Below are 14,634 nucleotides of genomic sequence, written 5' to 3'. Positions count from 1 at the left end.
TTCTACTATTTTGTGAGTTTGTCCGTTGTTTGCATGTTCATTCGTCTGTGAGTGCATCCACAAGTTCCTATGCGAGTTTATTGGTTGTTTTCTAGTTTGCCTACCAATTCATCTATTGTTTGCAATTTCACTTGTGTTAGAGATCCAACTCCCCCTTTATAAGACATCCTTGAAATAATTATATTTTCTTCTTGATAAGTTTATCATTGTGGTAGTCCAGTGCTTTAAGTTTGTTCCTCCACAGTTTGGTGTTACATCAATTGATATTAGAGCTGGAGCTTGATCGTTTAGTCATAATACTAGTTCTTCCACCCCCTAGATTGTATTGTCCTTCATCACCTTTACACCCACATACTTTTCCATTAAGCCTACACCAATTGCAAAGAAAAAAGATTACCATGCTCCATCTCCTTGTTGCACACTCTTATCCCATGTCTTTCCTTTCTCGACCATCTTCTTCATCTTCCACTATCTTTGGTCTCTAGTCTCGATCAATAGATGGCGACCTTGTCTTTGATTGCCCTCACCACCTAATGGAGGCCACAACATAACTTGCCCCTTGATTTCCTCCTCGACAATGCTCAATGATACCATCACTGCCCTTAGTACCTTTGTCCAATGCCATTATGCTCCCATGCACTGCCGTTGATGGTTGCATGATTGTTGCCTCTTAAAATGGTCTCACAACCACCGCACACATCAAGGCCAACAAAGTGTCCACTAAGGCAGCCCTTGGCTCCCATTCCTTACTCTACTTTGGCGACATTGTTCTACAAGAATGATCTACTCCGATGACTCCTCTCTGATCCACTCTATGAATAGTTGTGTTGCCTTGCATTGTAACTGTTCTAATCCCTCGATGCCCACAATATGCATGAATTACATACCTTTGTCCATAGAATCCTCTACAGCAGCCTAACACTAGAATTGCTTTATTAAGCCTAGCTACCCTTGCACCTCCCAACTTCTTCTACGGCCCATTCTATGAGCTCCTACAACTCCTTTCGTATTCTCCTATGGCCCTTTCTGTGTCTAGGGTTTGAAACTGAGATGTTTGAGATCCTAATTAGATTTAACTTTGATTAACTATAAAAACAAAGGCAGCAAAAAAAAAAAAAAAGAAAAAAAGGAAAACAAATTCAGTATGATGTGGCAATTAGAAAAATAATTGCTGAGTTTTTTAGGAGTATTAAGTGTTGGTCCTGCCATTTAAGTGAGATTTAATACAAGGTTAAGATTCACTAGCTTCTTATTACACGAGATTTTTAAATTGCTTAAGGGAGAGATATCAAGTGCAACTCATCTCATCGGCTGAACATGGGTCAAACCTCTTGATAACATCAATTTTGGACTAAGCTTGAGTTACTTTGGTAAGAATTGCAATGTGTCTTGTGAAATTTACTTTTGTTTAGTAAATGTTTTTTACAATAATACTACATATCTTTACAAGGTGGTTTCCTTATTTATGTTGATCATTAACTATATAAAGCAGCAAAAATTTGTTATTATTTGTTAAATTTACTACTCATCCATAAATAATACAAATAATAAGTATAACTGCCTACTTTCGTTGTAATTTTTATCATTATTATTGATTGCATCATATTATTAATAAGTTGTATTAATTTAAGTATTATTTCTTATCAATACTTAGATGTGCATGATTAGGAGAACCATCACAACCACCTTTAGATACATGAGATATGAGAGATGCAAATCTAACTATTATGAAATAACGAGCTTAAATTCATGAGAACTAGAATGAACTCCCCAAATTAATTTATAGGAGCATATAATAAACTTTTTCCATGTCTAATCTTGATATAGGCCTAAGCATGACAACAATCATACTCTAATAGATTTGTAGATTGGATAGATGATAATAAAGCTATTTTAATATATATTGACTTTCACTAGACGAGCATGATTTGCCAACACCAAATTTGTAGGAGCTACTAAGAAATTTTGGCAGAGTGTTCAAAATCATGGTGGCAAAAGATGATTCGTTCGCCCCAATGCCTCAGCCATATCCATTACATATCGTCTTGAAATAAAAAGAAACTTGATGGAAATATATGTTCCATTATATTTTATGACACAATTGCTTAATAAGTATGGAAACATGAAATAATCTTCCTTTAGTGAACCAAATTTAAAGATAACTTAATTTTGATAAACTTTTAGTTATATCAAGAATTGTGAACTTTGTGTTATATTAAGAGTCACACTTAAGATAACTTGTCGATTGCAACGTCTTGACAAGGACCGTTGTATCTTCATGAGAAATTAAGGTGTAGTATTAAATATATAAGAGTTCTCACGTCATAGGTTAGATGATAACAAATATTATAGGAAAATTGATTATCTAATCAATTATTCAACCTGATATTGAAAATAAAAATAAAATCTAATGTCAAGAGCAAGTACTCTAGTTCCTCTATATAAAAACAAATGCGATGTACAAAATTGTATGAATTATAGGGGTATTAAGTTAATGAGTTATACCATGAAACTTTAGTGAAGAGTAAGAAAAAAAGACTAAGGAAGGAGATCACGATGATCAAAAATCAATTTTGATTCATGTTTGAAATGCCGACAATAGAAGTTATACATCTTTTAGACAACGAACAAAAGTAAGAGGTTAACCTAGAAAAAATTTATGACAAACTTTTGAGAGAAATTATGTGGAGAATTCTAGAAAAGAAAAGTGTTTGTGTAGTGTATATTGAAATAATTAAGGATATATATGAGGATGTAATGACAAAGGTAAAAACTCGAGGCGAATTAGCTGAAGCTTTTCTTACTTCAAAGATCAACTCTAGGTCCCTATCTTTTTACATTGATCATGGATGAAGTTATTAAACACTTTGGCTCCGTTTGGTAGATTAGGATTATGTTTTCAAAAAGTTATTAATATGTCGTTTGGTAGGGTTGATTAGGGGTAGGATTAGGGTTGATTAGGAGTGAGATTCACAATCCCTAGGCATGGGGAGTGATTATTAATCCTACCCCCAATCCTATCTTAATCAACCCAATTCTAATCCTATCACCCCTACCAAACGGAGCCTTTAAGGACAAGTTACCATGATGCATGTTGTTTATATATAATATTATTTTGGTAGATGAAACACGTGGAAGAGTAAATGTTAAGCTCGAATCATGATAGGAAATACTGAAAGTTGAAAGTGAAAGGTTTTAGGTTTATTAGAGTAAAAGTAGAACATATGAAATTTAAATTTAGTAATATTAGACATAATAAGACAATTGTTAAGATAGAAGACGATGATATGAGAACTTTAAGTATTTAGGATTATTTTTTTTTGAAGATGGAGGGGTTAAGAGGTATCTTACATATAATACAAGTTGTATGGTTGAAATGGAAGAGAGAGAGTTAGATATTCTTTGTGATTGTAAATTACTTCTAAAACTTAAAGGGAAGTTCTAGAAAATGACGGTTAGACTTGTTGTTGTATATGGAATTGAATGTTAGGCTATGATTCGAGCACACGAGCATAAGATAAGAGTTGCAGAATATTTAGGTGAATGTGAGGATATACGAGGATGACCCGGATAAGAAATTAGAACATTGGAGAGAAAATTGGGGTTGCATTTATCGGGGGATAATTTCAAGACGACCAATAAATTGTCAAATTAGGTGATGTGAAATTATTGCAAATACGCACATTAAACAATAAACCTAAAAAAGTGAAGATGCATTAATTTCTCACTCATTAAAAAGATTGGTTAAGAAAATTTTAATGAAGTTGTGCTAAACTGAGCAGATCGACACCACTTGTGCTTAAAGACGATTGAAAAAGAAATCAACAATTTGTATGAAGTTGTTGGAGAAGGATGATACGATTCAACATTTAAGGCTTAATTTTAGAGTTTTTTTGAAGTTTTTTGGGTTTTAATTTTTTACATTTTTTTTTGAATTTTAAAAGTTGTCATAAGTTTTTAAAAGTTTGTTGTATTTATTAGGATTAATTGGACTTTAAAGTTATCATTATTTTAAGGCCTAATTGCAATTAAATACATGACCTTTAGCGTGTTTTGCAACTTCTTTCAAACCATTAAAATATTGCAAAAAAATACATAAACTTTGGGGGTTATTTGCAATTCGAAGCAACACTCAATTTTCAAGCGATTGGGTGCCTATGTGTCAGGCCAAAATGCCAGGCTAGCTGGCCAAAATTGCCAAGTAAGCAACAATTAAAAATGCTAAACTTTGAATCTTTTTTCAAAGGAAAATGATGCTATTTTGTATATCCATTCCCAAATTAAAATGAAACATTGAACCCTAAATCGATTGATAGTTCATTTCCTTCTCCATCAGAAATTCGTTCTCTTGAGTAGTTGAAGAATGTCAAATAGAACGAGGCAAACAACACCGAACTCCAAAATGTCAGGTTCATCTACTTCATACATGAGCTCACCTTCAACAAATGCATGTAATGGCCATGAGATTCCTGCTGATCTATTGACTTCCATGACCGATGACAACCCAGGAAGTAGATTTTACCGATGCCACCTTAGAAAGGTGAAATATTTTTATTTTCAATATCTTCAATGATGTACACGTTGGCAGAAACCCCCAAAGGTCATGTATTTTTTTGCATAAAGGACACGTAGGAATCTACTAGGCAGAAACCCAATTACACACTGGCATCCTGTGGTCAGAAATGGATTGGTAATTGCAAATAACCCCCAAAGTTCATGTATTTTTTTGTAATATTTTAAAGGTTTGAAAAAAGTTGCAAAACATGCTAAAGGTCATGTATTAATTGTAATTAGGCCTTATTTTAAAATATTCCTTGTGTAATTCATTCTTTGAGTTTGAAATTTTTTTAAATGAGATCATTTTTGATGCAATATCAAGTGGTGTGACATCATTAGAGTAATATTAGTGAGATGGTTTTCGGTGCAAGATCAAGTGGTTATAAGAGCATTTTCAGCTCTACATATGTAGGTGAGTGTGTACACATTTTAAGACTTTGCTTCATGTACCCAAGGTCTAAAATCTTGTATCGTGCAAGGAGAAAAGTCAAAATGTTTGAAAATTATTGAAACTTGATGCTAATTGGGATAGAAAATATATCCTTTCTTAACTTTATCTCTTTCCTTCTTCAACCTCCAATTCATCATCTATACTATGCTTTGAAACGCCAGCATAATCATGTGTGATATAGCTTGGTTGGTAGCATGAATCATGTGTGTATCTGGTTGGTCATGTCAAAGTTTATGCATAGCAGAAATAAAATTAATATAAAAAGCTCATGGAGCTAAATGAGATATAGCTTGGTTTAAAGACCTAAACCACCTCTTCACAAAAGGCAATAGCGTAACTTCTACAAACAAGGATACACCTTGACCTAGCCATTGCAATTTCATAAGTAATAACAAGCTTAACCCCTAGGAGAGATTTCAATCACAATAAATTGTCACCTCTTTCTAAAGATAAAAGTGGAAGATTAGGGAAAAGATAAATAACCAAAAGGATAGAGGGATTGAAAGAGATGTTTTACATATAATACAAGTGGATGATTGAAATTGAGGAGTGTTAAATGTTCTTTGTGTTTGCAAAGTATCTCGAAAATTTTTACAAAATGATGGTTAGACCTTTTATGATATATAAAGCTGAATGTTGAGCTATAACTCGAACACATGAGCAGAAGATGAGAGTTGCAAAGATGAGGATGTTAAAGTGGATGCAGACATACAAGGATGAACGAGATAAGAAAAAATATTTGAGAGAGTTGGGTTACACCTATTGAGGAAAACTCCGGGAGATACGTTTAAGATGGTATGAACATATTCTTAGACATCCAATAAATACTCCAGTTAGACGATGTGAAATTATGATAAATGTGTACATCAAACGAGGAAGAAGGGCTAAAAAAAAGACTTGGTTAGAAACAATAAAATAAGATAAAATTTATTTAAATATAAATGATGATATAGTGGAGGTTACAATCCAATAGCATAGAAGGATTTATATAACCGACCCTAGATTTGGTTGTTGTTTATTAAATTAAATAATTTTGCATGTCGTTTGTGTCACCTTTGCTAATGAATCATATCTTGTTGACATATGAGACACTATGACATGGATAAAGTTGAATTCAAGTAATATTTTTACTTTTTAAATTTTTTATCTAAAATTCTAATTAATTTGATTATTTAATTTCAATGGTTTTACTTGTATAAGTTAAAAAAAAAGTGAAGTGGAAGAGGATTATCAAATAAAATTTATACGAACATGCATTGAATAAAAAAATGAACAAAATCCTTTTGAATATACTCATATTATAATAGAAAATCATGTGACAGAGGATCAAATGAATAAAAAGCATTTTATTCTATTTCAGGCTGCTTTAACACGTTGAAATATCTCGAGTATACGACAACAACAACTAAACTTTATCTCATTAGGTGGAGTTAGCTATATAGATCCTTTTACGCCATTGAGCTCTATCTCCTACTATATTATCATCTATACTTAAATAAATTTTATCTTATTTTATTGTTGCTAACCAAGCCTTTTTTGGTTTTCCTCTTTCTCGTTTAATATGTATGTCTGTCATAGTTTTACATCGGCTAACAGAGCATTTATTAGTCATTTTAGTATATGTCCGTATCATCTTAAGCGCATCTCTCAGAGTTTTCCTTCAATAGATACAACTCTGATTTTCTCTCTGATGCTCTTATTTCTTATTATGTCTATCCTTGTATGTCCACATATCCACCTTAACATCCTTATCTCTACAGCTTTCATCTTCTGCTCATGTGCTTGAGTCATAGCCCAACATTCAGCTCTATATAATATAGCAGGTATAACTGCGATTTTGTAGAACTTTCCTTTAAGTTTTAGAGGTACTTTATGGTCACATAAAACATCCGACGCTCTACTCATTTCAACTATCCTGCTTGTATTCTATGTATGACATCTCCCTTAATCCCTTTATCGTTTTGCAAAAATGATCATAAATATTTAAAACTCTTGGTTTCGGGCAACTCGTCATCTCCTATCTTAACAATTGTCTTATTACATCTAATATTGCTAAACTTAAATTTCGTATATTCTGTATTTATTCTACTAAGCATAAAACCTTTCCCTTCTAGTGTTTTTGCCAAGATTCTAATTTAGCATTTACTCCTTCACGTGTTTCATATACCAAAACAATATCATCTGTAAACAACATGCACTATAGTACTGTGTCTTGAATGTTTGCCATGAGTTCGTCCATAATTAAGAGACTTAGAGTTGATCCTTGATGTATCCTTATCTTTATTGGAAATGCTTCAATTACTCCTCCTGAAGTCTTTACTCTAATCATTACATTTTTGTACATATCCTTAATTAGTTCAATATATGTTACTCTAACACCTCTCTTTTCTAGAATTCTCTATATAATTTCTCTAGGACTTTACCATAAACTTTTTCTATGTCAATGAATACCATCTGTTGATTTTATTTTTGTTTTTGATATATTTCAATTAGTTGTCTAAGATGTATAACTTCTATTGTTAACCTTCCAGTCATGAACCCAAATTGATTTCGTTAATTTTTTTTCTATTACTTTTTTCTAAAGTTTCATGGTATGACTCATTAGTTTAATACCACTATAGTTTTGTACAATTTTGTATGTCTCTCTTATTCTTATATAATGGAACTAGAGTACTTATCCTCAATTGATCAGACTTTTTTTTCGTTTTCAATATCATATTAAATAATTTTGTAAGCCATTCAATACCTTGTTTCCCTAGACACTTTTATACCTCTTTTGGAATATCATCTGGTCCAACGACTTTTTCATTGTGCATCCCATTTAAAGCTTGTTCTACATATGCAATTTGAATTCTACTATAAAAATTTAAATTTCTATACTTATTTGACCTACTTAAATTACCTAAGTTAAGTTGGTCACCTAAACCTTTATTAAAAAGTTGATGAAAATACCTTTTCGACCGCTCTTTTATTTCTCTACCATTTACATTCATCTTTAGTACATTTTATTTGGATAAGTTCTCTTATCTTCCATTCTCTCACATTAGTTATTCTATAAATGTCTTTTTTTCCTTCTTTTTTATCCAATTTTTGATATAATCGTTCTAAAGTTTCATTCTTTGCTTCATTCACTACTTTCTTAGTCTTTTTCTTGACTATTATATATTTTTTTAAGTTAATATTTCGAGTATCCATACTAAGATTTAATTCAATCTATTGTTTGATTGCTGCACTTTTTTTTAAGTAAATAAACTAAGTGAAAGTGAAAGGGTATTGATTTAAATTCACCTCAATATACTTCGATGCATGTTATGCATTGACTATCAGGACAACACAGTGTCGAGCTGTTATATTCTTCAGTTTGAATAATACTTTAAACCTTGCCCCTAAGTAGGTAGCTTTCTTCTCTCTCTTTTTTTTTCATCTTCTTTCTCCTTACTATATTTTTTCCAACGGGATTGTGGGTCAAAATTTAGGCACAGTATAGAAACGGTACCATTCTAGTTATTTATTGAAATTCTAGCATGGCTTAGAATTTCAATCCAAGTCTGTCATGGTCAATGATATTATCATCAGGTACTACGTGTGTATATAGTCATGTTCTACGTTATACCCAAGTGGTAGACTTTTATCAATGGGCAAGGGTTCAAGTAGCGGCTGTGACAAATAACTCTCCCACTTAAGGGGCCGCTCAGTACCTAATTTATCTCCCTTCATCTCATCGTGGGGCCGGTGATGGGGGGTGTTTGGTGTGAGCGTTATCACATTTTTGCATCAATGTTCTACATTGACATCTCTAACGCATGTCCGTTCCACTTGGTTATTTAATTTATTGCTCATTTCAGGTGTTTTTTGCTCGAGCACATGCTCCTAGGTCAATTTCAAACCTTCGTGGGTATGAAATATACTTCTATTTTCTCATTTATTGTTTTGTTGTTGATAATCAAAACTACACTTGATGTTCATGGACAAATGATAAGGTTAGCTCAGCACTGTAGTTGCACGAACGTTGATATTTATTTTCTTTAGATTTTTTGAGATTGTAGGATTATGTCTTTTTTGTTTCTAATGTTTGTAGATCAACATATAGTGAATTATTGTTTCGGAGTACTAATGGATAAATGTCATTTAGCTGCCATAGATGCTGCATATGGCTGAAATATACTTGACCGATTTAATTTTCTATTCTGATATTTAACTCTGATGGATGGGACAAGTGAAGAAGTTTTTGGAGTTCTCTATTTCTTCTGCTTTTCTTGGGAAGTCTATTATGTTGGCCATTTTTATTTTCTTGGAACTATCTTAGCCAAACTTCATGTTAAGTAACATTTTTGAGAATTGATGGAATGAATGATAATTAAAGGCTCTTATGAATGTGAGCTTTATGCCTGCAGAGTGGAATCAAATTTGGTTACTAAAAATGTTGGATTCATAAAGATTATTTGATCCTTGATGAAAAACAAGGTTATCCTTCTAATTGGATCAATATATGATCTATGCTTATTCAAGAATAGGCTAGCTAATCTCTAATATATATCCCACTAATCCATTAATACCATGCCTCTGTTAATATGTAGATGTTTCATTCAAACATATGTCTGTAGACATTTTTGTTCCTTTTGGTGTAATGCCTTGGATCTCTAGCCTACCTACTTGCTAATCCATGTCTAAATAATTGATGTTTGTGCTCTATTTATGTACAAGTTGATTCACATAAATCATTTGAGTGTTTTTCTCTATAGTTCTTTAAATTTCATTTCAAGCTTTTGTGTGTTACAGATGGTATTGTTTGACATCCATTCTGTTATTGGAAAAATATATAAGATTGTTTTGACTTCTTAGTGAGGAATGCTTTCAGCAATTCAATTTGTATGAATTAGCATGTATAAGAATTCATCTCTATTGTCATTTTTTGAGAAAACATGATCTGTTTTTGTTGGTGAAGAATGATTTAATCACATGTTGAATGGGTCACTATTAATAGAAAGGTGCATGTATATTCAAACAAGTGGTAAACTGGTAGTATAATGCAAGGTTTAAAATTTCGAGCTATGTCAAAATTTTGGTTTATGAACATAACGATATGGTTTTGGTACCGAGTTATCATTGAGATATTGAAAGTTGAGTTTAAATTTTAATACTATCTCGTAAAATATTTAATACTTATTGAGTAAAATTTAATTTAGGATTAGTTAAAGTCCACTAAGGATGTCCACATGACAAGATCAAGTATATTTAAATTAAATTAAATTTATATTTTTACTAAATTTATATATAATAATTTAATTCATATAGTATATTTTATAAGATTAAAAATTATATTATATTTATTTTTTTAACAATTTTTTTCATCTTAAAGAGGTTTATTTTGTTTACTTTGTAAATAAATATAGGAAAAAAAGTTAACTACCCTTAGAGGATAGATAGAAGAAAAAAATTAACTATCCTTTAAGAGAATTTTTTTTCATAGATAAAGAGCAGTTTGAAGCTCCCACTAATGCGGGGTCTAGTGAAGGGTTTATTGTACGTAGTCTTATCTTACTTTGCAAGTGGTTATTTCTGAGACTTGAACTCGTGACCTCTAAGTCACATGACAACAACTTTACCGTTGTGTCAAGCTCCTCTTATGATTTTTTTTTTCATATATAGATAGAAGAAAAAAATAACAATTGTTAAAGAGTTAAAGAGGTTTTCTTCTCATTGGTGGAAAAAATTAATGGATAAAAGAAATTAAAAGAAAAATAAAAAGGGGATTTAAAATAAGGGTTAGAAATAAAAATAATAAATAAATTAATTTAAAAAATAAAAATGTATAATAAATAAATAAATGGATTTATATATTTTTTTAAAAAAATTGGAGGCAGCCATGAGATCATGATTGTCTTCTTGACATTGTGCCGATCCGCGGGCAAAATGAAAAAGTCCTCCGCCGAGGGACACAATATGGTATTTGATTCTATGGTACAATGCATTGTTAATGCAACCTCCAATAAACTACTCTTAACATTAGTAAGGTGAGCATAGACTTGTATTTCATTCGACTTTTTAAATAATTTGAAAATCAACAAACCTTCAGAAGTTATCTACAAGTAGAGTTTGTATGCTTATAAGTTAAAGAATTAGTCGTTAGGTAAACTGACAATACTTGTGTTTGGAAGTTCTAGATAATAATTATTGGCAATCTGAAAAGTTGGCTTGTTATCAAAATGTAAGCCGTTGGCTCAATCAGTGAACACCAATATCCATCAAGTATTCAACCACATAATTGCATAGGCATGACATCTCAATACTTTGTCAATACTAGTAGATGCCTGAACACTTTTTTCTCTTTCTAGCAATCACATTTATCCCAACAAGTGCACGACTTCTATAGATGAATTACAATCACTTACCAAGATAATATAGTTTGCATTAATATATATCTCAATTTTTATGCCTATCTTTTTATATAAAATACTTTTCCTAGGTGGAATTTCTAAATCTATTGAAGAAAGATACTCTTAGTGGTACTAATTAGGACTTTATACCTATGTCTATCCGGCTCCAATTGTAAATGGTAAGTTCAAATGGGTGACCATTTAATAGATTAGTTTGCTTATAGGAGGTATCATTGGGCATATTCATTGAAATCTTCATCATAATTGGAAAATGGACGAAAATCTTTCGGGGTCCATCCATTTTCACCAAAAAAAGTCTCATGTCATGTAGATCAATGGCATGTTAGGTTACTGACATGCTTTCTTTGAGAATGAAAATTCTTTGCATTTGTACTAGCTTAATTCGAAGTAACATAATTCAAAGAAGACATTTAAGTGTTTGAATGTCCTTGCTAAAAAGTTTTTATTGAACTATTGTGTCGTTTGAAGTCTCAGACTGTGCTGGGTGATACGGTCAAGGTATCTTTTTGATAAATTTTGAAACTTGATACTAGTCAACGGGAAGATATCCTAAGATATATTAATAGTGTCAATGAGTATTGTGTCATATTGATATTCGAAATCCATTGATATACTATAAAATTAGACATATCACTGTGTTCTCTTCTTCTTTTTCATCTCGTTTCTCCTTCCACACCAATTCTTCACCAGCATCATACGTTGAAATGCTGACATGTACATTGAAACATTTTTCTCATAGGCTATTAATATAATAGCATTATTTGATCTCGAAGATCCATGCATAATCCTAATCACTTGAATAATAACCCCTGATGTTGTATCTAACAATAATTGGATGACCAGTTGTTAGAAAAGAGTTCAATCTACACAGTTATTCACATAGTCCTCACATGTGGTTAGGGAATGTTTATTGGTCCAACCAAGCCAAATAAGTGGGCTCATTCAACTATTACCATCTCTTTAACTACTATCGGTGTGTGTGCTTGGGTTTCTGCTTTGCTATCATGTTCAAAGTATAATGGAAAACCTACTATGCCAAAAGCTTAAGCTTGGCTGACTTATCTTTGAGTTCTTAATGCTTGATCTTGTTTGTGTCAAGAAAATTGAACTAAAATGACACAGACTTAAAACTCACTTATTATGAACATTGTCATGTCAGTGGACATTTTGACTTTGAGTTTAGCATTTGGTTTTGTCATTTCTTAACACCAAGTTAAATTTGATTGGTTGATGCCTGTTACTTTTTCTAAAGCATTGGTTGCTAGTAATGATCTTATTATACTATTATTATTATTATTATTATTTGTTGTCCATAGTACTATAATTATCTACTAGAAGGAAACTTGTTTGATTTTAAGTATATAAGTTGTGTGAATGTGTGCATGCGTTTGTGTTTCATTCTTTTGGTTGGACATGATATCAAATTTTTGTTACTCTTGGTATTGTCTTTAGCAATGCTATTATTTTCCCCATTATTGAGCATTCTACTTTTTCTTCCGTCAGTGTTCATTAATATGCATTTTGAAACTGACTTTATCCTCTCAGATTAGTGTGTGAAGATCTGAGTGGTGGTCAAGAGAACATTCCAATACCTGTAACCAATGTTATAGATGATCCACCAGTTGGGCCTATAGGTGAGATTTTCTAAAAATTGCTCACTTTGCAATTTAGAATTTTGGGAAAATTGTCATCAATTGTGGTATATGTAGGACCTGATTCTTGTTAAATATTTCTGTTTTTCCTCAATCATAACTAATTTGCAAACACTAGATAGATGCGGAGATTGAGGGAGAGATAGTATAAATGTCGGTCTAGATTACTTTGCCTTCTAGTTGTGGTCCCTGAGCTGTTGTGTCTAGACCAGTCTGATTTCCAAGTGCTATCTCTGTGGTTGTCTGCCAATAGGTTTTAAACAAGAAGGCCCAGACCTTAGTGGCTGCAATTATGATAATGCTTATGCTGGTTATGAAAATTATCTTTGTATTTTCTTTTATAGATATTGGTCATGGACTCATGGCTGTAGTGGTTGGGGTTATTTCTACTAATGATGATCCACTATATTAGGAGTTGAAGTTGAATATTCCCTTACATGTTGCCAAAAATCAAGAGCAGCATAAAATGCAAAGAAACACCACAAAAATAAAAAAAGAAATTTTTGTACAATTTCCTGTAGTTTTCCCAGCTCATTATAACAATATATGCTTCATGAGATGCCTTCCCCCTTTATATTTTGAGTCTAGAACTTAAGAATGATTCAGATCATGATTTGTATCCCCTTTGCTGATTGTTTATGCATTGAACTTGGATTTATGAGTTATATACTCCACTAGTCTAATCTAAAATATCAATTTTGGTACAACTGATATACTAGCTTGGTGGTGATAATTATAAAAAAGATACATACAAACGCTGTCTACAATTTGCTGATTTTTTTTGGATGTTTTAAAAAAAATTCTAATAAGACACTTTCAATTGAAAAATATTCCATTTGACGAAACACTTTCAAATAAATGAAAATAAAGTTTTCTATTTTACTAAGCTAAAGACAAAGGAACCAATTCAAAATCATAACTCTACCTTGATCAACTCAATGCTAAGTTACAATTTTTGCCTCCTGCCCCCTTGGTAATCGAGCAATTATACAACACATTTCAACTAATCACACCCCTTGTATTAGATGCTCGATCAAGCTGCTTCAGAATCATGGATACTCTACATAAGTATATTATCAATTTGCTATATACTATTGTTACCCTTCCTTGGAATCTCTCTATCTGGTACAAGGAAAAAGGATGAAGGAACCTACCTCAAAGATGATTAGAATCCTTGGAACTACAAATTGGACAAATAGAATGAAAACTAACAAGTAGCTAGCATATATATTGTAGTTGAATTCAAGCAGGTGCATATTCATTAGTGGTTATGACATGTGTTGCATGTTAGGAATATAGATATTATCGAAAGAAAAAAATTATATTGAATTATTCCCCATTACATTACAAATATATAGGACTCCAGACATGTATTAATGAACATGGAATTAATGATCTCTTTGAGCTCATCGACAACGCTCTAAAGATAGTTGATAGAGTACATAGGTAGTGGGATTGCGTGAAGAGGCTAGTATTGGTTGTGTTTTCTTTTGTGTGAGGCATATAACTGTTAGATTGTTGTCCATACAGTGGTTTCAATGTTACCATTGTGGGTCAAAGGCGTGCTTTGTGCACT

At 32.0% G+C, this 14,634-nt stretch overlaps 1 protein-coding gene across 1 annotated transcript in view; it reads left to right on the top strand.

Annotated features, from left to right (window-relative positions):
• Positions 1-14,634, top strand: part of LOC122020642 (histone-lysine N-methyltransferase, H3 lysine-9 specific SUVH4-like) — a 93,617-nt gene that overhangs the window by 51,004 nt on the left and 27,979 nt on the right. Inside the window, exons 10-11 of the mRNA XM_042578649.1 lie at positions 8,854-8,903; positions 12,952-13,040. Coding sequence (XP_042434583.1) covers positions 8,854-8,903; positions 12,952-13,040 — 139 coding nt within the window. The remainder of the gene's footprint in view (positions 1-8,853; positions 8,904-12,951; positions 13,041-14,634) is intronic.

Source organism: Zingiber officinale, chromosome 9A (assembly GCF_018446385.1).
Source record: "Zingiber officinale cultivar Zhangliang chromosome 9A, Zo_v1.1, whole genome shotgun sequence".
Lineage (NCBI taxonomy): Eukaryota > Viridiplantae > Streptophyta > Magnoliopsida > Zingiberales > Zingiberaceae > Zingiber > Zingiber officinale.
Note: the sequence above shows the minus strand (reverse complement) of the source record. Positions and strands in the feature narration are given on the sequence as shown.